We start from the raw sequence: 26141 nt of genomic DNA on the forward strand, positions 1-26141 counted from the left end.
ATATTAAAATCAAGTGGGAATAAACTCCAAGGGATCAAAACTTTGGAACTGGCTTTTCCCCAACCTTAGCAGACATAGATATTCATGATTTTGAATGCTTGTATATTTATATGTAATGACTTTCCTGCTCTTTTGTTCTAGCATAACCAATTAATTGTTATCATTTGACTACCCCTGCTATTTCCTGTTTCCCTCTTTTAAAAGGAATTAGCCCTAGAGACTCCCACTACAATCAAGACTTCATTCTTCACCATTCCACCACAATTATTTGTCAAGGTCAGCAATAACATCTCAATTTCCAAATCCAGAGGTCAATTCTCAGTTTTCGTCTTAATCAACTTCTCAGGAAGTTGGTAGAGTTTACTATTTCCTCTTCTTTAAAAGCTTTTTTCTCCCAGTTGCCTTCTGAATATCACTTTCAGTTCTCTTCCTACCTTGCTAGTTGATCTTTCTTAGCCTCCTCTGATGGATGCTTCTCATTTATCTGCCCTGAAAATGTGAAGCACCCCAAGACACTATCCTTAAATACCTCATTTTAACCTTCTCCACCAATTCCCCTCTGGTGGCCCCAACTAAATTTGTAGCTTCAGATATCATTTATATGCTGATGACTCTGAAACTGAGGTTCTAGTCCAGATTTTCCCCTTGAACTCTATACTCATTTACCCAAGTGTTAGAGTTAGTTGCTCAGTCATGTCCAACTGTGTGTCCCCATGTAGCCCACCAGCCTCCTCTGTCCATGGAATTCTCCAGGTAAGAATACTGGAGTGGGTTGCCATTCCCTTCTCCAGGGGATCTTCCTGACCCAGGGGTTGAACCCGAGTCTCAGGAACTGCAGGTGGATTCTCTACTGTCTGAGCCACCAGGTAAACCCTCATAATACCCAAATGCCTACTCAATATATCCACTTAGATGTCTAATGGGTTTTCAAACTTAACACACTGAACAAACTTTTCTCTCTTCCAGAACTCCTCCATCTTTAATCTTCTCCATCTCAGTCAGAGAGAGGATAAGAACTTAATAGTTTATGCTAGTAAACAGATGAAAGTTAGTAAAGGAGACTGGGAAGTAATAAATTATGCAAATGTAAGATCAGGAAAGAAATGTGAGGAATAGTCAATTCTGACAAAAAGAAATCCAGAAAATGAGGGCTGAAAGGATCCACTGGATTTGATATTTCAGAAGTCATTGATGACTACTGCCTCAGTAGGCTTGGAGTAGCTTACCCGGGAAATAGGAAGAAGACTGATCAGAATGATATGGAAAAAAATGACTGTCTGATATAATGATTCCAAACACACACAGATACACATGTACATAGACACACATATACACCTTTACAATATTTAAGCCAAACTTTTCATCCATAGTTCCAACTTTGTACTTTATTTCTGACCTTGCATCCAATATGCCCAATAATGAACTCATTTCCTTTCTTCTCTATTCTCTTTACTTTCAAACAAATTAATTTCACAAGACTAATCATTCTAAATTCTCTGTTATGTTAAATGACGCCAATACTTATCCAGTTACCTAAACTAGAAAGCAAACTTGGAGGTCATTCTATTTCTTCCTCCCCACCCACATTCTGTTTCTAATATGTCAAATCTGATCGCAGCCCCATCTCCACTGTCTAACTCTAGTCTTCATAAACCTCCATCCTCCAACCCCTGCCACTAATCAGCCTCCTAACTGGTTCCCTTGCCTGAGGCTTTCTCATGCCCTATTCTTCCAACTGTATAGTTACAGTTATATAGCTTTCAGTAAAACACTTCAGTTAAAAACTGAAAGCTGCTTCCAGCTTCACACTGGCATTTACACACTCCCTTGGAATAGCACATCAGGACCCTTAAAATTTGGCTCTCATCTACCATTTCAACCTCAGTTTATGAATTTCCCCACTTGCCTTAACATAATCAAACTGAAGTACACTGCATGGGGTCAGGCACATACTTCCCACATTTGTATCTCTGGAATACTTAGAGCTTTTAAAGTTCAAATAAGTTTTTATCCTTAAATTATAAATATAATTTCTAAAAGGCTGGAAAAATATTAGCCATAATACTGTCATTTAACAGAATATCTTTGTTTACATCCCTCCTAATGTCCCTCTAAAAATGTAAATATTTGTGTAGGAAACAAATAATTTTGCACAATATTCTCACATATTTTACTTAGCTAGTCCTTGTCATGTTGCAGAAAAGAAATAACAAAAATTATACAGTTTATTATAAGGAAAAGAAATAAAGATGAAAGAAAAAAAAAAGGGTGGGGACAGAATAGAGCCATGAATAAGGTTTAAGATGCATACCATGATGACCTACTCATCTACCATAAGTGAGCCACACATTTGGCTTTCAATTTTCTAGCTGCCAATGTGAAAACAGACATTTTGTCAGTTATCCAACTCCCAGTGCCTGTGAGATTAAACAAAAATGTCCTGGTAATTTTAACTCTTCTTGGAACAAATATTGTAAAAGAATATTTCTCCTGAGGTTCTCCTATAAAGAATACAGGGTGATATACTTAACAAGATTCTTATTAGAGATGGCACATTTCATTCCATGTCACTGTTCAAACTGAGAATCAATATAGGCAGATGCCATTGCACAAATCATAGAGTGATTCTGTAAAAACCATCTTCTTGAAAATAATTTGATACTAACAAGGCACCCAGCTCTTTGCTGGTCTGCTTAAGTGGTACTAGTGGTAAAGAACCTGCCTCCCAATTCAAGAGAAGCGGGTTCGATCCCTGGGTTGGGAAGATCCCCTGGAGGAGGGCATGGCAACCCACTCCACTTCTTTCCTGGAAAATCCCATGGACAGAGGAGCCTGGCGGGCTACAGTTCATAGGATCACAAAGAATCGAACACGGCTAAAGTGACTTAGCACACATGCATGTATTTAAATCATGAGTAAATATATTAAAATGCCCACATATCATATGTTAGATAGTCACAGTAGTGACTGAAGTTTCTTTAGAAAATCTTTCTGAAAGTTGTTTCTCTTCAAAATAGAGTTTAAAATATTTCTTAGGTGAAGACTTCCCTTATGGCTCAGCTGGTAAAGGATCCGCCTGCAGTGCAGGAGACCTGGGTTCAATCCCTTGGTTCAGAAGATGCCCTGGAGAAGGGAATGGCTGCCCACTCCAATATTCTGGCCTGGAGAATTCCATGGACTGTATAGACTGGGGTTGCAAAGAATTGGACACGACTGAGTGTCACTAGGCGAAGTCTTAAAATGTCATGTCCTATGCTGGGCAGTCCTTGCTTGGAAGGCCAGATTTTAGGTTGAGAAGAAAAAATCCCCTTGTTTTGATCATGAACATTGTTCCCTCTGAGAAAGTCCTCTGAGAGCAAGAACACGTCTGGGCCATGGGTATTAAAGTCTTGGGCTAGTCTTGGGTTAGTCTTCCATCTAATATAGAATAGGATGTTATCCTAGAAGAAAGGACTCAAACATAAGCTGAAGAACATACTTGTTTGCAGAGATTCTCACCGTCTCCAACCTGAAGTCCTCTCCAGAAACATGGCTAGGTGGAGTTACAGATTTGGGGCCAGAAGTATCAACTTTACTTCTGTAATGTTACATGCTGGTAAGAAGCCTGGACACTCAAATCTTTGTTTTTAACATTCTCTGAGTTTTTCAGAAGATTTGATGAGATAAAAACAATTTTTTTTTAACCTCTGCCTTTCTGTTTGTAGGACTGCTAAGATATGGATTTTTATCCCTAATTGTCATGAACTAAGATGGTTGACCTTAGGCAGGCAAGTTTCTCAGCTCAGCTTCCTTCTTTGTAAAATTAAGGAGTGGTAGCGGGTTACCAATTTCCTCTGCCCATCAACTGTAAGTGCAGAGTCCCCTCGGTTTGATGAGAAGTGGTTGCCAAGGTTTCTCTAACTAGACTTGGAGAATCTAAGACATCCACACATCTTGTGTAGGAGCACTGGCTCTGCAGGGGGGAAGTCCTGGTTCCACTCTGCCCCTTACTAGTATGTGGCCTGGGGCAAGCACTAACCTCTCTGAAACTCAGTTTCCCTATCTATAAAGTGAGGGTATTACAAACTCGTATGTGTGCATTAGTCGCTTAGTTGTGTCCAACTCTTTGTGACCCCATGGACTGCTAGTAGCCTGCCAGGCTCCTCTATGCAAGGAATTCTCTCAGGCCAGAATACTGGAGTGGGTTGCCACTTCCTTCTCCAGGGACAAACTTGTATAGAGTTGTATTAAACCAGACACTGTAAATCCAGGTATAAATACAGTGTCTGAAACAAAGCAAGTGCTCAATCAAAAGTACCCATTTTTAACACTGTTATTTCCTTGGGTCCACTGAAATAAATGCTCTTCTAAAAGCATTTCTTCAAGTTGAATATCCACTAGTGTAGTTATAGTGTTTAAAGGTTTTAAGGTGCCAACTTGGGCTGAGTTGTTTTTAAAAAAATTGGAAAGACACAGGCTCAGGGGAATTTTAAAAAATTAAGCAAAACAACCTGTGTGTTGACCTTTACCCTGTAGCTCTTTCATTTAATAACAGTCTATTAACAAACACAACTTTAAGCTGTTTGATAATACTAATGGAATCCAGGCCAAATATGCCACTGTAACAGCAGTAATGAACTTTCTTACCTCAAAGAAATTTTAGTGGAGGTTTGCTTTATTTTTCTGTTTTGAAATAAGATTGTGAAGAAGTTCTTAGTTTGAGGTTCCCACCAGTAGATATTTGGTCCTTTAACCTTTGATAATATGTAGATCATATTTCAATATAACTAAATACAATAAACTCATTCTTAGATAGGAAAGATAAGCTTTGAAGGTCGTGTAAGTACTTATTTTATAACTTTAAAGCAATTGTTTAATCACAAAAGGAAAAAATGTGGGAAACCAGAGTTCTTTACCGTACTTTAACTACAGCAGGAAATATGTGTTTGTTTATTATGACCCTCATGCTTCCACAGCCAGATTAACTTTCAAACACAGAGTTTTCATTCTGCCTAACCAATAATTGTCACCGTGACTGTGGAAACTGATAATTTGCAGGGAGTTCAAGAATACTTGCATAATTATATCCACTAGAGCCTGGCTTGTCTCCACCACTTGGGGATAGACTCTTTGTGAACAGGGACCCCTTTTAAGAGTAGGGTCCTCTACAGGAGTTCTAAATTACCGTTTTATATTAAGGATGTCTCTTTGTTGATTCTAGGTTTTTCTTCATTTATGAGATGTGAGCTTCAGCTGATTTGTAATAGGTTGTAGAAGAGTAATCACTTGTATTTCTGCTAGAAAGCATTCTGCAGGATAAAAGGTGAGTGACATGTTTTATAGATAGATAAATAAATAAGACCTTACATTGTTGCATGAATCTTGAATACCTGCAGGTTAAAACCCCCAAATTTATCAAGCCATTGTATAGACTTATATTAATTCAATTTTAAAAGTTCTTAGGAACTAGCTTATTATTTTCTGTCTCTATTTCCTTTAATATCTTATTGTTGGATTAACTCTCATAAAACTTCTCTTACTTTAAAAGATTGCATACTGAATTTATACAGAACTTTCTAAAAATTGCCTATAACCATTATTTGTCAAAATGATTTAATCAGAAAAAAATTATTAAGTAAGTATGTAACTTCTGAATTCAGGGGGACAAACGGGGGGATTTAAAACTGTCACTGAGTTCTCAGGGATCTACTGACCCTACCTACCAGTGCAGAGCTGGTTGAAACTGAACGTCCTAGTTTTGATGGCTTACCGGCTCAATCTTGTACGTTTTGGTTAGTGATGGTAAGGAAAGCTGGTGGAGCTGAATGTAAAGAATAGCCAAAAATGGTTGAACAGAATCCTGGCTGAGTCTGGCAGAAACCCCGCTCTCTCCCCATTTTGTCCTCAAACTTGCCAAGCCTTGTTCTCTTTGGCTTTATTTTAAAAATGCATTTCTGGTGAGTGAGGAAAGGTTTTGTACTGTGTTTTCAATGACTCACCCAAAATAACTCCATTCAACTTGTAAACGGTCCTGTTCTGAATGCAGATTGTTTGTTCTGAGATGGGCATGAAGGGGCTGCGAAAGGGAGATTAGAGAGGGGAAATGTGGTGGGAGCGGTCAGTGCGGTTTACAGTTTATTCAGGTTCAGGAACACATCAGAATTGCTTCTTAAAAGGACTGTATGTGTGTGGGGGGGGGCGGTGTATATTTTACAGAACCATTTGTGAGGTCTGTACCATTTAAAGCTTTTATAGATTATCAGTATTATACAGATACATGGCTCATCTAGTTACCAACCTGTTTTTCTGATCCTCATAAAATGTGGTGGAAGGAGAGGTTACAATTATAATAAACATATAATTCCAAATATATGCATAGTGAAATAATTTTTAAAAAGTTTTAAGTGCCTTTAAGTAGGAAGAATCATATAGGTAACATAAGAGCTAGGAATTAATCTTAAACTAGGAAGAAAATACGTGTCAGTAAATCGATCACATAAAAGAACTGCGAAAACTGGAAGATGCAACAATGACGTCCTCCTGTTTTGTTGTGTACCGTGGAAAAATGTTTAATTCAAGTGGCAAAGACTGAGCATTTGATATCAATAAATATACCTTTTCCAAAGCTTTCATGATTCAAAACATCAGAGTCCTTTAAAAGCAATATTTCAAGGCAGGACTGAAAAGGAAGTGAAGAAAAGGACCGATCTTAAAGCTTCACAAACGAATTAAATACATTTTGGCTTTCCCATGTGTTACTATGTCCAGTTATGAGGACTTTCAAAACCTTCTTTGAGTTCCTTCATGAATTTAACAAATAAAGCTTATTCTGTTATATAGTCTTGCTTCGTGTCATTGTTGACGAAGATAGATAAGCCATTCTCACCTGTTGCTCAGAAACACCAGAAAATTGAGCCACTGAAAAGAAAACCAGAAGACGAAAAGGTTTTACCTTGGAGGGGGTAAATTTAGCACTGTGTGGAGAACTGAAGACCTCGTAACCTAGGAATGGTGAGCTGAGCGATAAATGACAAGTTTTTAATATGCACAAAATGAGAAAGTATATAAATTTACTCAGATTATATAAATAATTTGCAAGGCAAAGTTCCAGTGGTATTAACACCTGTATTTTCTGATGTATACTCGGGAAAATGAGGCAAATCAAAATAGAAGATTATTTTGCTATGTTAGTGCTTATTCATGAGGATGGTGAACTAGTATAGTAAGAGTTTTTGCTAATGTGGAAAAAAAACAGACAATAGGTAATAGGTTTAAATTATAGACCTTAAATACTGAATTTTATTACTTTAAAATATATACAATAACCAGAAATACTTTAATGGCTAATAATGACTTTAAAATATATAAAAAAAAAATCTAAGGCAAACTAACCACCTTTCTGCATAGTTTAATTATATGACTTGTAAACAAATCTTTGAAAGTTTTTGAAGAATTCACTGGTTCAGAAACATTTTCCTTTCATCCTCTTTTATCCTATTATAAATCATTAAACTAGTATCCCTGGAAATGTTAACAGTTATATTGAGGGGGCCCAAAAGATTACATGTTGAAATGAACTTTAGAATGTTGGGTTAAGCAAAGTTAAACAGTTTTATTTAAAAAAAAAAAAACAAACTTGAGGACTTCTCAGGTCTTTAATATTCATTGTGACTGGGTTGGGATTGGGGGAGATGAGAATAAGCAGAGTTTACCAAACTTAGTTTATATAGAATTCTTTCCTCCAGATAATTCTATTATTACAACAAAGGGATCTGGAAGGTGTTAAGTAAATAGAATGGCAGATTAAATAAAAAGTGTAGCATATTATATTTCAATTTGGTAAACTGCAACACTATACCACTTTCTGATCAGGTTCTGAATTATTAAGATTTTGATGCACAAAATAAAATTTTTAATTATGTAAATACTGAAGAAACAATGCCTTAACTAGAACCAAACTGCCTTAGTATGGTGACTGGTGGCTTAGTCGCTAAGTCATGTCTGACTCTTGTGACCTCTAACCCTGTGATCTCTAACCCTAACCCTAACCCTAATTATGGATGGGTTAGACTATGGCCTGCCAGGATCCTCTGTCCATGGAATTCTCCAGGCAAGAATACTGGAGTGGGTGGCCATTTCCTTCTCCAGGGGATCTTCCCAACCCAGGGTTTGAACCCGGTCTCCTGCATTGCAGGCAGACTCTTTACCAACTGAGATACAAGCCAGTTTTCCTACTAGTAAATCTTGTTTTGTAATTTGGAGTAATATGTTAAGGCCTTGTTGTTGTTGTTCAGTCACTAAGTCATATCTGACTGTACGCAACCCCATGAACTACAGCACACCAGGATTCCCTATCCTTACTATCTCCGGGAGTTTGCTCAGACTCATGTTCACTGAGTTGATGATGCCATCCAACCATCTCATCCTCTGTCGCCCCTTCTCCTTCTGCCCTCAATCTTTCTGAGCATTAGGGTCTTTTCCAATGAGTCAGCTCTTCCCATCAGGTGGCCAAAATACTGGAGCTTCAGCTTCAGCATCAGTCCTTTCAATGAATATTCAGGGTTGATTTCCTTTAGGATTGACTGGTTTGATCTCCTTGCAGTCCAAGGGACTCTCAAGAGTCTTCTGCAGCACCACAATTCAAAAGCATCAATTCTTTGGCACTCAGCCTTCTTTATCAGTAATGAATTATACTGAGCATAATGTTTCACTTTTGATATATGCTTTTCTACTTAAAATTGGCTAAATTAACTGGAGTTGGTTTTCTGTCCTAGCCTGACTTTATAATGTTTAAAAATTTCAGCTGCAAAAGCACGCAGATGTCATTTACTATAAGAATAAATCCCCACATGAGATTGATTTTTGTCTTGTGCAATATACCAATTCCAGCAGTGATACTGAATTTCTACTTTGTTTCATGTAATCCTCACTTCACCTTTGGGCAGGCAGTTATCATGACCACTATTTCACAGATGAGGAATGTGATAGCTAGAGATATCAGCTGCTTTACCCCAGGCCATACAAGAGACAGAAGGAGATAGGAACAGATTTCAAACTTCAGTCTGACACCAAAGACTCTACTGTTTCCACTATATCATGCTGGATGGGATTATCTGCATCTAGTATATATATTTTTCTTCCTTCACCTTGTAGGCATTAGTAGTCACTTCAGTCGGGTCCGACTCTGTGTGACCCTATGGACTATAGCTCGTCAGGCTCCTCTGTCCATGGGATTTTCCAGGCAAGAATACTGGAGTGGGTTACTACTTCCTCCTCCAGGGCATCTTCCTGATCCAGGGATTGAACCTGTTGTCTCTTAAGTCTCCCATATTGGCAGGCAGTTTCTTTACCACCAAATAGGGAAAGGAGTATGTCAAGACTGGTATATTGTCACCCTGCTTATTTAACTTATATGCAGAGTATATCATGAGAAACACTGGGCTGGATGAAGCATAGTTAGAATCAAGATTGCTGGGAGAAATATCAATAACCTCAGATATGCAGATGACACCACACTTATGGCAGAAAGTGAAAAAGAACTAAAGAGCCTCTTGATGAAAGTGAAAGAGGGTAGTGAAACAGTTGGCTTAAGACTCAGCATTCAGAAAACTAAGATCATCGCATCTGGTCCCACCACTTCATGGCAAATAGATGGGGAAACAGTGGAAACAGTGACAGACTTTATTTTGGGGGGCTTAAAAATCACTGCAGATGGTGACTGCAGCCAGGAAATTAAAAGATGCTTGCTCCTTGGAAGAAAAGTTATGACTAACCTAGACAGCATATTAAAAAGCAGAGACATTACTTTGCCAACAAAGATCTGTCTAGTCAAGGCTATGGTTTTTCCAGTGGTCATGTATGGATGTGAGAGTTGGACTGTAAAGAAAGCTAAGCGCCGAAGACTTGATGCTTTTGAACTGTGGTGTTGGAGATGACTCTTGAGAGTCCCTTGGACTGCAAGAAGATCCAACCAGTCAATCCCAAAGGAAATCAGTTCTGAATATTAATTGGAAGGACTGATGTTGAAGCTGAAACTCCAATCCTTTGGCTACCTGATGCGAAGAACCAACTCATTTGAAAAGACCCTGATGCTGGGAAAAACTGAAGGCAGGAGGAGAAGAGGACGACAAAGGATGAGATGGTTGGATAGCATCACCAACTCAATGGACATGAGTTTGAGTAAACTCCGGGAGTTGGTGGTAGACAGGGAGGTGCCCTGCTGCAGTCCATGAGGTCCACGAGGTCGCCTGAATGACTGAACGGACTTATCATTAGCACCACTTGGGAAGCCCATGGGGATTAGTAACTCAAACATTATTCTTTATGTAGAACTTCTGCAAAGCGTAGTGGCAGTTGGTTTACAATATAGTAGCTGTTTGGAAAAATAAAATCCTTGAAGAAGCAAGCAAACAGATGGACTCTCCTCATGTGTAGTGTGCTATTCAATTTTGAATAAATGAAACATGGGACTTTTTGTAAAATCTCAAAGTTGAGAATACAATTAAAAGTCATTACTTTTCAAAATAGCTTTACAAGGATTTCCTTTTCTATTACTTCTATACCCACAGTGTTTTAGGTTAAAAATGATCATGTAGAAGAAAACATGACTGTGTGATTAGAAATTCAAGAATTGTTGCACTAAAGCTATTATCTAATGTTACTCTAAGCTCATCTGCGGAGAAGGCAATGGCACCCCACTCCAGCACTCTTGCCTGGAAAATCCCATGGACGGAGGAGCCTGGTGGGCTGCAGTTCATGGGGCCGCTAAGAGTCGGACAGGACTGAGCGACTTCACTTTCACTTGTCACTTTCATGCATTGGAGAAGGAAATGGCAACCCACTCCAGTGTTCTTGCCTGGAGAATCCCAGGGACAGGGGAGCCTGGTGGGCTGCTGTCTACGGGATTGCACAGAGTCAGACACGACTGAAGTGACTTAGTAGCAGCAGCAAGCTTATCTGCTGGCATTTTCCCCCCTTTATTATTTGACTTGGTGGTTGTTTTTTTTTTCTTTTTGGCCATGCCATGCATCATGGTGGATCTTAGCTCCTCAATCAGAGGTGGAACTAGTGTCCCCTGCTTTGGAAGCACAGTCTTAATCATTGGACTGGCAGGGAGGTCCTGGTGGGTGGGTTTTTAAATATAAAATGTGGTTCATTATCCTCAAAAATTCTTCGTTGTTTAAAAGTATTTAAACAACAAAACTAAAGATAATAGGCCATAGAGATACAACACAGAGTCAAGTATTTTATCCATTTGACCGTCCATTCTGAGGAATGTGACGCATAGAAAATTTCCGTTGAGAACTCAGTGTTCCTCATGGGATAGGCACTTTGCTAAAAGTGCAAAGGATGCAAGAACATAGAATAGCATTCTTTGGTCTCTTCCTTTACAGGTTGCCTAGGAAACCAGACATACCCTTAGAAGCCAGTCATATCATTTACTGCACAAGTTCAGTCCCAAAATAAATGAGACAGACATTCAGTTACATACCAGGGAACTGTGGAAAAGATGTGACCAGAGGTGGTGGAAAGATGCAGTCCAGGAAAATTTCTGACTTGGCTGGATCTTGAAGATCATGGAGGTATTGGACAGAAAGAAAAGGAATGAACTGGGAGGCTAGGATAGAGTCAACAACAGCATGTGGCAATGACAGAGCTGAGTCAGTTGGGGTCCCTCTGGGCCCCGAATGAAGCTGAAGACAGGTTTGTTCTCTGTGACTTCTGAACCAGCCCATTCAGTGCCTTCTCTCCAGGTACCATCCACACTGGCTCTCCTGCTTACCTTTCCTACAGGCAGCTAGACTCTGGCCTATTTTGCAGGGCAATTCAACTGTTAGCTGTAGTTTGCTATAGGACTCTTGAAGACGAAAGTTTTTGAGATTCAAAGAAAAGATTAATAGTGAAATTTCAAGGCAGTGAGATACCAGTACCCCTGTTCCAGTTCCCCCTCACACTTTACAGCAGAAGGCCCAGAATGATACGTGATGACTCTGGAAAGCTAGTCTGGATCTCGGATATGCTGATTAGTATTTTATAGTCTTTCTGCTAGTAGGAGTTTAAAAACAACAAAAGGAAATGCTCAAACTAATTTTTAAAATAGTTCCAAACCTTGACATCATTTGTATCTGGTAGCACCCAAATTCAAATATTTCTACTTTCCCCAGCCGTTTCTCACTGGATTTTCCTTCACCTCTTTATGTCCAATTTCAACGTGGAACTTCCTGCTTAAATCATTCTTAATTCAATTTCATACATAACACAGCCACGTTAAATCACTTTCTTAAGCATAAAGTAGCACTCCACGCAGTCTAGTCTTTTCCTGTTTAGACATTTTGACAAATACCAATTACGCGCCTCTTTCTCTAGCTTTCTCCACAATTCCTCCTACACTACTCTTTGGACTCCTCGATGAGTAACTTTCAGCGAGCCCAAGCAGACACTTGGGTGAAGAAGGGGGTTCAAGGAAACTTGGCCTTTCCACATGCCTTCTCTTTTAGGGTGCGAGGAGAACTGGAGAGACAGCAAAGATTATTAACCTACAAACAGGCGACAGAGCCACGGCGGCGGGCGGAGCGGGGGTTCGGGGCGGGCCTCCCAGCTCGGGACTCGGCGCGCCCGCCCCGCGCACCCCCGGCCGGAAGGGGGCGTGGAACGCCGCCGAGGGAGGGGCGCGCTGCTGCGCGGCTGCCGGCCAGGCCCCGGGGCGTCAGGCGGAGGCGGGGCGGGGGAGCCGGGAAGGGGGCTGGCGGGCGCTCGGCTCCCAGCCGCGCTCGCTCGGGCCACTCGCGCTCCCGCGCCGCGCCCGGCCGGCTTCATGTGAAGCGCTGGCCCTCTGCCCCCTCCCTCCCCTTCCTTCCCTCCCTCCCTCCCGTCCCCTCCTCCTCCTCCTCCCGCGCCCGCGCCCGCTCCCCGGGGCCCCCAGCCCGGCGGGGCGCTGACAGCCAGGGGCGGGGGTCCCTGCCGCCGCCGCGTCTCTCACAGGCTCCGGCTGGGGCTGCGGAGCCCCCAGTGTGGCCATGGACCGGCCCCTGGCGGCGTCGGCGGAGGCGGAGGAGGAACTGGAGTGGCAAGTGGCGAGTCGCAGGAGGAAGGCCTGGGCCAAGTCCCGCGGCTCCTGGCAGGCATCGGAGACTGAGGACCTGTCCACAGAAGCGACGACGCAGGACGAGGACGAGGACGAGGACGAGGACGACCTCCCCGGAACGAAGCTGCCGGCGGCCGCGGGGAGAGGTCCGTGCGCCCGGCCGGGCAGTGGCGGGCGGGGAGCTCGGGGGAGTGCGGGCTGGCGGAGGAAAGTCTCGTGCGCCTTGGGCGACTGCTCTGACTTCTGGAAGACATCCTGGGCTCCAGGCAGGGGGCGAGGGGACACTTTCGACCTTTAAACGCGCGCGCTTGGCAAGGCGTCTCCAGCGTCAACACAGACACCCCGGTGCCATCATTTCCCTTCAGGTGGTCACTGCGACGTGTGGCTTAGGCTGCATTTTGTCCCCAGTAAGAGTCTCCCTGGGGGTAACCAGGGTGACCCCGCGGTCGGCGTTCCCCTGGGGTCGGTAACGAGCTGTCCCCTCGCTCTGTCCCGCAGGAAACGTGCCCAACGAGAAGATCGCGATATGGCTCAAGGACTGCCGGTGAGTCCTCGCTCGCGTCCGGGGGGAGATCCGCTCAGCTGGGACGCCCGGGCGGAGTGACTCGGGCCGCCGTCCCTGCGGGTCCCGTGAACCTCATAAGCTCTGAACCGGAAAGTAAGCCGGCGGATAGCTTCCTCCTCTAAACGATTAGAAATGGAAGTGCTGTGACCGCCGATTATTTGGTGACCATGTTGACTTTACAGTTGTTAGGACTTCAGTTCCGGAGCCTGATGTTAGCATCAGAGATCAGAAACCTAAAACAGATAATCATGCCGTATTATTATGCTGGCCCGTTTTTATTTGAAAGGCTTGTCACATTTCACACAGTATTTTATTTTGCATTTATTTTGACATCTGTACATCTGGCATAGAGTCATTTCCCTTTCAAATGTGTTTTAAATGAGTTTAATTTACTTAACTACATTAACTGGGCTTTAACTTTATGTTGGTGCCTTAATTATGTTTGGAGAGCTATTAAAACTAGCTAATTTTGTTCTAGTTTACACCTTGGACGTGGATTTGTCAGATGGCCCTGGAATTCACAGAAGGGAAATAGAGCTTTGAAGCCATTCAAGCTACATAAATCAGTTTAATTACATGCTTTGATAGCTGATACAGAAATGTTTGATAAAGTACAGAGGAGATTGATCATATCTTACTACAGTAAAATGTGCCTGTTTCATATTTTAATTATTTCTTTCAACTTGTCTGCTACTTAAATCTCCTGTGAAGAATGTAGGCTTTTTAACTATTGTTAAGGTGTTTGTTTCTGTATATATTTTTTGCCATCTCAATTTGGGCTTTTCTTCACCTTTTGTCCAAGTACCAGAGTTTGGGAAGTCTTTTTTGGGAGAGGAGAGAGAACTGATTTTTATATATGCCAGTTTGTTTTTCTTCCCTAAAGACACAAAATACTGGCCACTGCTCTGTTGGTATCCTGTTTTGGTGAATTGCTTGGAGCCTTGCTGAACAATCCATTATTGAACTCCTTTTATTCTGGATATCACAGACCCTTCTGAAATATGAGATATATGGACCTTCTTTCTATAGATACACAAAAAAAATGTTTAAGAACAAGAGAAGAATCATGTTTTTATGACATATAGGAATTAAGATTGTATAAGAGATCACAGCAAGCAGACAATAAGTAAGTGCATCTTCACAGATAAATGCAATGGGAAAATGTTAACATTCGCCAGGACATGTGATCTCTGAAAATTCCTGAAGTTTTGTTGCTAATCTTGATTTATGTAGGCAGATTCTAAATTCTCTTGCTTCATCCCTCATGGATTTCTTTCATCAGTTTCTTTCTTGTTCCCTACTGTTGCACCTATTCTGTACAAAAGGGACATTCACTTGTACTCTGAAAAGCTAGAACAAACAGTCTTTTACTGTGAGTTTTAATCATCACAGATTTGACTGTAGGGTATATGTGACTGTATTTTTTTTTCCCTGTAGCAATTTAGGATCCTTCCTAGAATCAGGCAATTGTCTACTTTGTATATTATGTACAAGTGGTTTAAAGACAGCATATTCCCCCATGATAGGTTCTCAAATAATCTTTGTTTTCTTATTGCTTTCTATATCCTGAATAAAGATAAAGATACCTTGTCCTTGTTCCTTAAAAGGAGTCTTTATTTTAAAAATCAGCCCCCACCCCCCACCAGCTAATTGGAAACACATTGCTTGAGTAAAGTAGCATCTAAGAAGAGATAGAGCTTTTGATAAGATTTGTCAGACAGCGATTAAGAGAGTGAGAGACTTGTTTCTGAAGGAGAATGCCAGTTATAGTCTGCTCATTTGCCATTTTCTGTTGGTGCCCAGGCCAGTAGAGATATCTGCAGAAGGAGTAATGCAATGTTTTGTCCTACACAAGAAGCCATCATGGAAGAGAAATGACTTTTTTTGAAGGCGTAAAGTAGAGCTTTTTAAAATATGTGCAAAAACTTAGAGATTTTATGGCACTGCTTATTCTTTTAGATTTCAAAAACACGAATTTTTAAAGAATTGCCATTGCTTGTATATTTGCAGAAACTTTTAACACTGGCATTTCAGTAATATTTTTTTGAAACTGATATTTTTATGATTGAGCCCATGGCCGGTGTGAATTTATAACAGGTACAAATCGTTACTGACAAAAGACTTATAACACACAGTAGAACTTTTATAATAAAATAATCTGTTTCTTTAGCTTAGTTTTGAGAAAGAGATGGGAAAAAATATTTTCCATTTAAAAGACTTGTTTGAACAATAAGAATGTGAAAGAATTTTAGTAATGGCTAATTCTTAAGATAGATTCTCAAGCCAACTTTTTAGTAATCTTTTCAGAGTTAAATGAAGAATATATGTATTTTTTCAGTTTAAAAGCATAAATTTCAGACTTCTCTACTGTATCGGAAAAGGTAATAGTTGGGGTAAGGGAGGCACTGAGCGGTGCTCTAAAATTCTAGATGAGATTCAAGAAAACTGTTGAGCCTTATTTCTAACTAGACTCTGATTTTTTAATTTTATTGAGATGAAGATTTGTTTTCTTTTAATTCTGTTTCCTGTTTCTAGAGAAGGGATTGAGAGGAGCAGACATTTTCTTAATGCCTACTGTCATTCTCTTTTTTTCTGTTTTTGTAAAGAAAATGCCAATTCATATCATTTGTAATTGCCATTCTTGCTCTTAATTGCTGGCAGATCAGACATGTGATTAAATCATTCCTGGTGAGCTGACTTGATGATAGGTATTTGCTTGGTAGCATATTACTTATGTAATCCACTTGCATTCCCTGTGTGTTTGGGAGAAATGTTAAACTGTGATTAGAAGCTTGCTTAGCTATAACCCTTTAAAAAGTGTCGGGCTGTGCGGTGGCAGCTCTCCAGACAGCTTTTCAAGACTAAGGCTGATATGTTTATGTGATTTCAGTACTCCTTTGGGAGCCTCACTGGATGAGCAAAGCAGTAGTACACTCAAGGGTAAGAGAAAGTTGCCTTTCTAAATCTGTTCTTTATGAGGGTCCTACTTTAGTGTCCTGGGAGTGAAAGTGAATGTGTGTGTGTGTGCGTATAAATTATAAAAGTGATGTTCATGTTTATAAAATATGCAGTTCTAAGATAAAAGCCAAAAGGGAGAAACCTTGTCATGAACCATAAAAACTGTGGTGAGTTTAAACAAATTACTAAGCCTTTGCACAATGTGAAACTCGTTTTTTTTTTTTATTGTTCAGTTAGATTTTATAAAGACTAATTAAATATAGAAATGTGATATGTAAACATAGGGAAAATATATATTGAGTGAATTAGGTCAGCTTTAGTGTAGCATTTCTTTGCTTACATGAACTGAAATTGCCACACCTGAAATTTTACCACCTGTGCAAGGTGGAATTCTAAAGTTCAAGGTACAATAAGAATGTGCAGGTAGTGACAAGGTATATAAAAAATATTTATAGTATCAGGAAAATCTAGCTTGGCTCCCAACTTAATATAAGGGGGTAAAAGAAATGACTGTACCAGAATCTGGTTTTCAGTGAAACTGTTGGGTAAGATACATTATCTAATTGAACATCTTAAAGGCTTATTAAGTATAAAATAGCCAGTAGATTAGAACTTGTAACAGTTTTACCTGGTTGCAAATGATGGTTTCCTTCACAGTAAAGTGAAGACTTGTGTCTTCTTCCTGAAATTATAAGGAGAGTAACTTATGAGTACATTCATGTCTGAAATGCTTTACTGTATCTTATATTTTGCTTGGTCAGTTTGTTTAAATTAAAACAATGATTTTATGTGGGGGTCAGGAAGAACAGAATACTGGTATGAATCTTCTGATGTTTCTTTCAGGTGTGCTTGTGAGAAATGGGGGAAGTTTTGAAGATGATTTGTCATTGGGAGCTGAAGGTATGTTTGGAAGAACAGTATTTTCATATAGTTTTAAAATTTTTAAAAAAGAGAAAGTGACATGTTTTCAGGTTTATTACCCTCAGAGTTAAAGTTCTTGCAAGTGGCTCATACACATTTTACAGAAACTTTTATGTGTTAATCTAATGAGAGCCTTTCGGAGACCTGTAGAAATAGCTCTGGAAAACCATTGTGAAATACTCAAAGGTCTTCATTGGACTTTAATGCTCTAAAGGAACTGTTTGGGGGCAAATAATGATGATATAACTGAAGGAAGACTTGTCCTGCAAAAGGAAGCTTAAATATTTATATGTGAGAAAATTGCAGTGAAACTTATTTTAGTATGAGGTATGCAGCTGCAGCTTGTCTTTTTTTTGCATTTAAGTATTTCCTGTCTTTCCTCGCTTCCTCTTTTTCCAGATTTTTAGAAGATTAAAGGACAAAGACAAATTAGAGTTACTAGAATTTAATTAGAAATCATTATACTGATGTCTGTTCAAAGCTGCATTAGGATTGTAAAAGCATATTGTGCTATGTTTAAATTTTTACAGATTATCTTTTCCTGCGGATTCATAATAAAGCTTTCCACAATGTAAAGTTAAGAATTTTTTTTATTGTTTTATTGGTATTTTGAAATTATTGGTTACTGTATAGCTGAGTTATTAATGAGTGCTTTTTGTTAAAAAAGAATTAAGGATTTTATTAAATCTTTTTGAATTGTAAGTTGATGTATAGTGAATTGACCCACTGAATATTGTTGATCTCTTGCTGTTTGAAGCCAATCTGTGTGATAGATTACTTATTAAGAGCCGTCTAACACGAAAACTCTAGAATATGTGAATATGTTAGTTTTTATATTTCTGTTAATATCCTTTCCAGGAATAAACTTTATAAAATAAAGTGTAAAGCTTAAACTTACTGCTCCCCAATCAGGATAGTTGAACATACTGTTAACCCCTTATTAAAATGCATTTCCAATGTTATTGTAAATAGCACTTTTAATAACTACCTTAGTAGCTTCACAATATGGAATTTTTTTTTTTTACTTCTTTTTTTTTTTTTAAACAGTTCTTTTCACAGAAAAATTGAGGGGAAGGTACAGAGATATCCCATATGCTTTCTGCTCTGTATATGCATAGCTTCCCTATTGTCAACATCCCCCACCAGACTAGTACATTTGTTATAGTTGATGAACCTGGAATCAATTCAGTTCAGTCACTCAGTCGTGTCCGACTCTTTGTGACCCGTGAATCGCAGCATGCCAGGCCTCCCTGTCCATCACCAACTCCTGGAATAAGGCATTATAATTACCCCAAATCCATAGCTTACACTAGGGTTCACTCTTGGTCTTGTATATTCTATGGGTTTAGACAAATATGTAATGACATTTATCCATCATTATGATACCATCTAATGTATTTTTCACTACCCTAAAACTCTGTGCTCTGCCTATTCATCCATATTGAATGATTTTATTGGAAGCCAGACCCAGAAAGGATGTCTCAGAGGAAAGTGGAGCTATTATGTTGTTCTGCTGAAAATTGCTTCAAGATTATTGTCATTCATTCAGTAAATATTTATTGAATGCTATGTGTTAGACACATTTCTGTTGGATGAGAAATTGCCGTGGCTCTGCAGATCAGAAATGAAAAAAGGAAAAAGTGTGGTGTGCTGAAAAAAGATATACTTTTAATAATTTTATTCTTTATATTTGTCCATAAAATTTAAATGCAGTAAATTTAACTTACTCTAGACTTAAACAGTAATTTGTTTAGAACTTGTAAGTCTAGGATAAACTTGAAAGGCAACTTTTATAGGAAAACGTATGTTGAAATGAGTAGAAATTTTCAAAGTAGATGCATGAAAAATTGCCTGTAACTGGAGTGAATTATTAGCCTTAAAAAAGCCATGTTAGGAATAGATACTGCAACACTTAAATAATGCTAACTCATGTTCTTATTTATTAGGTATTCTGTATTAACAGTTTTAAAATTTAGTAATTAGAACCACATATACCACATACCTTCTTACTACTTATTTCAAACTGTTAAATTTAATTGGTTATTTATATGTCTTTTAATCTTAAACATTCAGTGGAAGTAGTTTTTTATGTTGCTAACAAACAAAACCAAAAACACCCTCCGCAAGCCACTGTTTCTGTTCTTACCTATCTGTATATTATTTTTAATGACACAGATTTAATGTGCCAGGACAAGAGTTTGGTATAATAGACATTTAGCAGTAACAATATGGCTGATTTGCTTTTTAAACGATTGTATCACAGTAGTTATTGTCTTGCTAACAGTTGTGCATTCCACTTACTCTTTTTACCTGTAGCAAACCACCTCCATGAAGTTGATGCTCAGATTGATAATTGGTATGTAGCTGTTTTTTTTTTTTTTCCTTTCTAAACACGAGGAATATTTGTGGCGGTAAAATTTATATAATCTACTTTTGTTTATAGCAGTAATATTTTGGCCAAAGAGAGAAGGCTGCAGTTTCATCAGAAGGGGAGAAGTATGAATTCCACTGGATCTGGGAAGAGTAGTGGGACAGTCTCAAGGTACCTTACTCTGAGCTTATACTGCACTTACATTGTGGTGTAGATGACCTGATCTGATAACTTTTTAAGCCTTGGATTTGGCTTGACAGTATGAAGTCAAGAGGAATCCAGAGTGTTTCATAGATCAACATAATTGACAGAAGTGTCTTTTTTTAAAAATTAAGATTAAGTAAAAGTTAACAAATATGTTAATAATGTTGCTGGCATCCATAATGAGTATTTTGAGCCCTATGAGAGAGGAACTCCATGATGGAATAATTTCTACTTCCAAAATTTTCCATTCTGCTAGAGTCTTGAGTTACTCTGATATAAATATCAGAATAAATCTAATTTAAAGCTTGATATTTAAGCATAGATTTATCTTCATATAAAACCAAAGATCTTCAAAATATAAAAATAAACAAATACATATGCATAAGTAACCAGTTTATTGTCCAGATTATTGTTTTGAAATTTGAACATTTTCTCTGAAACAAATTGAAATTTCATTCTGCTCACATTCTGTCTCTAACATTCCTGGTTTCCCCAGTGAGTCTCAGCTTGGATTATCACTGGCATGAGAGATAAGGGTTAGTTCAATTCCCAATAGAATTAGAGCGGGAATTGACCCCTGTGTAATCCAAACTCTTCTTACTTTATTCCTCCTGCTTCCTGGGTGCAAGTGGTTAGAAAAAAGTTGAAAGTAAGCTCCTCCCTCACCTTTCTGAGATCAGTTGTTACCTGTATTGCCTCTTCTAGGACAGCAAAAGACAGCAGAAAAACTCAAGTTCTGCAGGGTGTCCCTTGGTACCAGAGTTGTACCAACTTCCTAGTCCATTTTCCATTTTAATTTTTTCTTTAATCTGTTTCCTCTTTATTCTCCCTCATCTGTCCTCTAATTTGTTTAGCTGATTTACTGGACATCTCTTAAAATGACAAAACAAATAAGGTGAGGAATCGGATAGTTTCTTTACTGAGGGTGTTCTTAGGGCTTAGCTCTTTTTCTCAAAACTGGCAGCTTGAAAGAACAGACTCCTTTTAAGGGTTATTTATCGCATTTGGTGCATAATGTGTAAAGATGCTGAAATAATAATGGTGTAAAGAGCAGAAGGGGTAGAGGATCTTTTCACAGCAAAGTAGGGATGTGAATTTATTTATAATGGGATGTGGACTATAAACTTACTCTACATCTTGATATTTCTTTTTGTCTTTTTTAGTGTTTCAGAATTGTTGGAACTTTATGAGGAAGACCCTGAAGAAATCCTTTATAATCTTGGATTTGGACGAGATGAACCAGATATTGCTTCTAAAATTCCTTCCAGATTTTTTAATTCATCATCATTTGCCAGAGGAATAGATATTAAAGTGTTTCTGAGTGCACAAATGCAACGGATGGAAGTAGAAAATCCAAATTATGCTTTAACAAGTAAGGTTTTTAAATGTTAGCATGTTATTTTTAAAATTACGGCATCTACACAGCAAGATGGTCTTGTTTTTAAAGCCTTACTAATTTTTAGGAGTAATTGTGGAAATTTAATTATTGAGGTAAACGCAATAGCTGTTTGCTTATTCTAAATTTTTATTATTCTATTTATAGAAGTTAATTTACCTATCCCCCCACCCCATTCTCCACTTAAGTGTTACATTGGAGAATGTAACTTACCTGTGGAACCTTACACATATCTCCAGATTGCTTTTGTTCCAAAAGGAAATAAATAAAGGAGAGGCCTTTTACTATTAGTTGAAGTCAGTCACTTTCAAATGCTTTTCCTATAAATCTATAAAGGTATGACTAATTTGATGATTTTTCACGTTAAATCTTCTGCTTATTTTTTTTTTTTCTGTTGACCAGAAATCCCCAACAGTGGGAACCTTGGTGGTTCTTGGATTAGTTTTAAGAGATCTGTAAATCCAAGCCCCTTCCTATTAGGTATAAAATATATACTTACATATACTTAACATTTGGAAGAGTTCAAGACCTAAAAGGAGAGTCACAGCTATAGATCAATAGCAGTTCTGTCTATTTTATTCCATGTTGTCATTATGCTTTGTCCTTCCTTCTGATTTTTTAAAATGTAAATTCTAGTGCTTAAGAGTGAAAAATCTTTCTCCCTCTCCACAGTAAATATAGATGTTTTAAGTGTTAGATAAAGAAAAAAATCTGGTTTCATAATCTTTGTGATCTAAGTAGTTCAATTATTGAAATTCTGAACCATAATAATGGTTTAATTAATAATACGTGTATACATACACATATAAACATATATATAATTTATTTATTTTTTTATTTTTGTAGGCCGTTTTCGTCAAATTGAAGTGCTTACTACTGTGGCCAATGCATTTTCTTCCTTATATTCCCAAGTCTCTGGGACTCCCCTGCAGAGAATCGGAAGTATGTCCTCGGTGACCTCCAACAAGGAGACAGACGCGCCTCCACCTTTAACCCGAAGTAACACTGCAAATCGCTTAATGAAAACACTATCAAAACTAAATTTATGTGTTGAAAAAACAGAGAAAGGAGAAGGTAGTACTCCTTCCCTGGCAGCTGACAAAGGAAAGATCATAAATGTTTCAGTGATGGAAGAAAGTGGCAATAAAAATGATCAGAAGTCTCAAAAAATTGTGAAGAAGAAAGAGTCATCTTCTATGTTAGCTACAGTTAAAGAAGAAGTATCAGGTAGTTCAGCAGCTTTTATGGAGAATTCTGACACTGATGGGCTTTCTGATGAAGCAAATAGTAATTTTAACCATGAAGCTGAAAGTGGACAAAGTAAAGAAACTCAAAGTCATGAGAATAAACTGGATGAGGAGTCTGGTATTATAGAAACTGATTTAGGTAGTGATTTCAACATGTCCAGTCACAGTGAGCTGGAAAATAGCACAGAGCTGAAAAATGTCCCTTTGTCCACACCTGAAAAAGAGCCATGTGCACCATTGATGATCCCATCCATAAGAAATATAATGGCACAGCAGAAGGACTCCTTTGAAATGGAAGAGGTAGGTGGAAAATTACTGAGGACTGTTTCAAACAGTGAGGAAAAAAAGTGCCCCATAATGTTTTTAAAATGAAAGGCAGTGAATGGATGTATGCTAGAAAAAATCATCTTGATTTTGACTTTTCAGGTGTTTTGTTTCACAAACCAAGAAGTCCCCGGACTGTGTGGTGTCAGTATAGTGACTCCTCTAGATCTTCCGTCGCCGTTGTTTTTCTTTCTCAGTTTAACAGTTTGATGCTGTGAGAATGCCCTGAGAGAGTATGTTCAAACTCAGATCAATGTTGCATAATAGTTAGAGATAGCAGGCTTTGAAGTCAGATGGGTTTCAGTTCTCTTTGGGCCACTGAATTGCTGTGTGCCTTTGGGCACGCTTTTCTTAATGTTATCTGAGTGGAAGGATAAGTGTGAATGAAGATCTGGAGGCTAGGTCTGGGTATGGGACTACAAAGGACAGGAAACTATAGGGAACCTTGAGGAAGAAGGTTTGAAAGAATTTCTGCAGCCCTGGAAGACCACCAGTGTTTGGTAACTTTTTTTTTTTTAACATGATATTCTTTGTTGTTGTTGTTCAGTCGCTAAGTCGTGTCGGACTCTGGGACCCCATGGACTGTAGCCTGCCAGGCTCCCCGGTCCTCTTCTATCTCCCAGAGTTTGCTCAAATTTATATCCATTGAGCCGGGAGCCAGTGATGCTATCTAACCATCTGATCCTCTGTCACCCCTTTCTCCTTTTGCCTTCAGTCTTTTGCAGCATCAGGGACTTTTCCAGTGAGTCTGTTCTTCCCATCAGATGGCCAAAGCATTGGAGCTTCAGCTTCAGCAGAACAGTCCTTCCAAAGACTGTTGAGGGTTGATTTCCTTTAGGATTGACTGACATTCTTGCTAGTTTACATAAATTTCAAAATGGATGATTTGTGGCTATAAATTATACAATGTGTAATTTTTCTTTTTAAATTTTATTGCAGAATAGTTACAGTAATAGTTCACAGCTGTTTTAGATTCGCTTGCCATTGCTTTAGAGAACTAGGAAGTGATAATTAATTCTGCCCATATAATGTCCTCTTAGGTGAGTGTGTATCTCTCATATCAGTTAAGGTTTTTCATTTATTGCAAAATTTCAATTGTTCATATCTTTTTGTAGTCTTTGAATGCTTCTTTTAGTACTTTAATTCCAACTAAAAAGGAGGCAAGAGCAGGCCTGTGAAATATTTTACATTTTTTGGTAAGCTTCTTTGTATCTTATTATAATGAATTCAGAAGATGACAACTTAGTAGAACTTTTTTGTTCCATTTTATTGTTCAGTTGCCCTTTTGTCTTTGTCTTGGTCTAAACTTGTCCTAGCATTCATAAAGTGTAACTTCTTGCCTTCCTTTAGGGCCCCTCTTCTATGATAATCCAATAGAATGCAAATACATGTTGGTTACTTGTAGACATGATTTAGTGACTCAGATGAGAAAACACTCTTACATGTTGCTTTTTAATTTCTAGAATTCTTGAGTTCTAAGCCAGAGTTTTGTTACTGATATACACAAAAGTTCTTTACAATGTTTATTAAGTGCTAGATAGATGTACTTTGGTGGCAAGTGAACCTTAAAACTGGGTTGTTTTTTTATGGGCAGGGGTATTTTTTTCTTTTTTTTTTTTGCTCCCTCTGCTGGCAAGAGCAGTTACTGAAGAAAGTAACTTGACATGAAAGTGTATTTTTTTTGAAGTCCAAGATTACAGGCATTGATGGTTTAAGAATAACTGAAGATTTCTGTTTTCAACAAATAATACATAGTCAACCATAGCTATGTTGTAAATACAGGGAATTTTAAGGATAATCCTTATTCTTCAGATATATTTCAAATATGGATAAAAACCTCCTAGAATTGTGTTTTTAATCCCTTTGGGAACTTTAAAGAAAGCTTGTAGAACAATGGATAAAGAAAGGAAATAGTGTGTTTCTTTAATTTCCTCTTCTCCCAAGCTTGTTGAATCATACCGACAAATGAAGAGAACAATCTTATTAAAGCAAACTTTTAGATCCCATTCAAAGTAGGTTGTTACTTTTTTCTTTTGCACTCTTTTCCCTTGAGGCTTGATTCCTATTGGGAACTTTCTTCCTTTTGTAAAAACAGCGAATAAATATAAGCTAGAGCACACACACTGTCTCTCAGTAAGCCAGTTTTCAGGTTACTTGAATGCCAACTGCTCTAGGTAACTAGGTGGGAGAAAAAATTGCAGACATGGCTCTGAGTATGAAGCTGCCTGGTCCCCCTGAGGCAGAAGGTAAGATCTGACAGTCACCAGGAAGAGGGAAGAACTGTTTAAATGTAAAAAGAGTTAAATAGATGATAAGACTGAGCCAGGCCTTGGAGAGTGAAAATGGCTATCTCTTATGATTAAAAATAAAAGGCCAGACACTATTTTCAATTAAAAATCAATTTGCCTTATAAAAAATATCTTGCAGGCTAGTTTCAGTGTATCTAAAAGTTTTAAAGACCTACTCTTGAGTTTTCTAATTCTTAATGACTTGCTTGGATTATTCTTGTGTTCTTGAAATAATTTATTTCAAATAGATACATCATGGTAACTGTCTAGAGCCACAGATTAGTAGTGTGAATGATTCACAGTTAAACCAGAATGATTTTACTCTATAAGCAATTGTTCATCTTTTAGGTGTAAAGGAAACATTTCTTATACTTTGAACTTAAAGGAAGGAGAGCTTTTATCTATGTATTTCTGTAAATAAGTTGCCTTGTGTCTCTGTAGTCTATAAATAAGTTTACATTTAAATTAAGATACTATTGGCTGCATATGCAATTTTTTAACCTACTGAAGCTTTAGTAAATGTTTCTAATCCTGTCTTCACACTGATTACTGATTTTAATGTATGTACTTCATTACTTATTTTTAGCTATTAAATTTCAGGATTCTTCTCATATTTACTGGCCTGAGTTAAAGTAATCCCAAACCAGTCAAATACCTGACAGCTAAATTGTTCCATTGGTCTTTCAGAATAAGACTTGAATTTGGGTCTTTGTACAAACCTACTCCTGTTGATTATGCCATACAATTTGTACAGTCAGGCTGGTTGATAGGGTCAGACACTGGCAAGAACTCAAGTCATGCAAT

General features: G+C 38.4%; 1 protein-coding gene and 1 long non-coding RNA gene across 5 annotated transcripts in view; both read left to right on the forward strand.

Moving 5' to 3' along the window:
* LOC122453612 overlaps positions 1-5295 on the forward strand; it is a 68916-nt gene extending 63621 nt beyond the window's left edge. The window contains exon 3 of the long non-coding RNA XR_006273121.1: positions 5201-5295. This is a non-coding gene — a long non-coding RNA (uncharacterized LOC122453612). The remainder of the gene's footprint in view (positions 1-5200) is intronic.
* A 7362-nt stretch (positions 5296-12657) lies between these two features.
* The window catches only part of ITPRID2 (ITPR interacting domain containing 2), a 38386-nt gene continuing 24902 nt past the window's right edge, over positions 12658-26141 (forward strand). For 2 of the 4 annotated variants that reach the window (XM_043487661.1, XM_043487664.1), the window contains exons 1-8: positions 12658-13209; positions 13562-13607; positions 16519-16568; positions 17430-17486; positions 19824-19863; positions 19951-20049; positions 21246-21454; positions 22325-23025. In XM_043487661.1, coding sequence (XP_043343596.1) covers positions 12996-13209; positions 13562-13607; positions 16519-16568; positions 17430-17486; positions 19824-19863; positions 19951-20049; positions 21246-21454; positions 22325-23025 — 1416 coding nt within the window. In that variant the 5' untranslated portion in view covers positions 12658-12995. The remainder of the gene's footprint in view (positions 13210-13561; positions 13608-16518; positions 16569-17429; positions 17487-19823; positions 19864-19950; positions 20050-21245; positions 21455-22324; positions 23026-26141) is intronic. The other 2 variants (XM_043487663.1, XM_043487662.1) reach the window with 2 other exon arrangements.

This window comes from Cervus canadensis, chromosome 15 (assembly GCF_019320065.1).
Source record: "Cervus canadensis isolate Bull #8, Minnesota chromosome 15, ASM1932006v1, whole genome shotgun sequence".
Classification (NCBI taxonomy): Eukaryota; Metazoa; Chordata; class Mammalia; order Artiodactyla; family Cervidae; genus Cervus; species Cervus canadensis.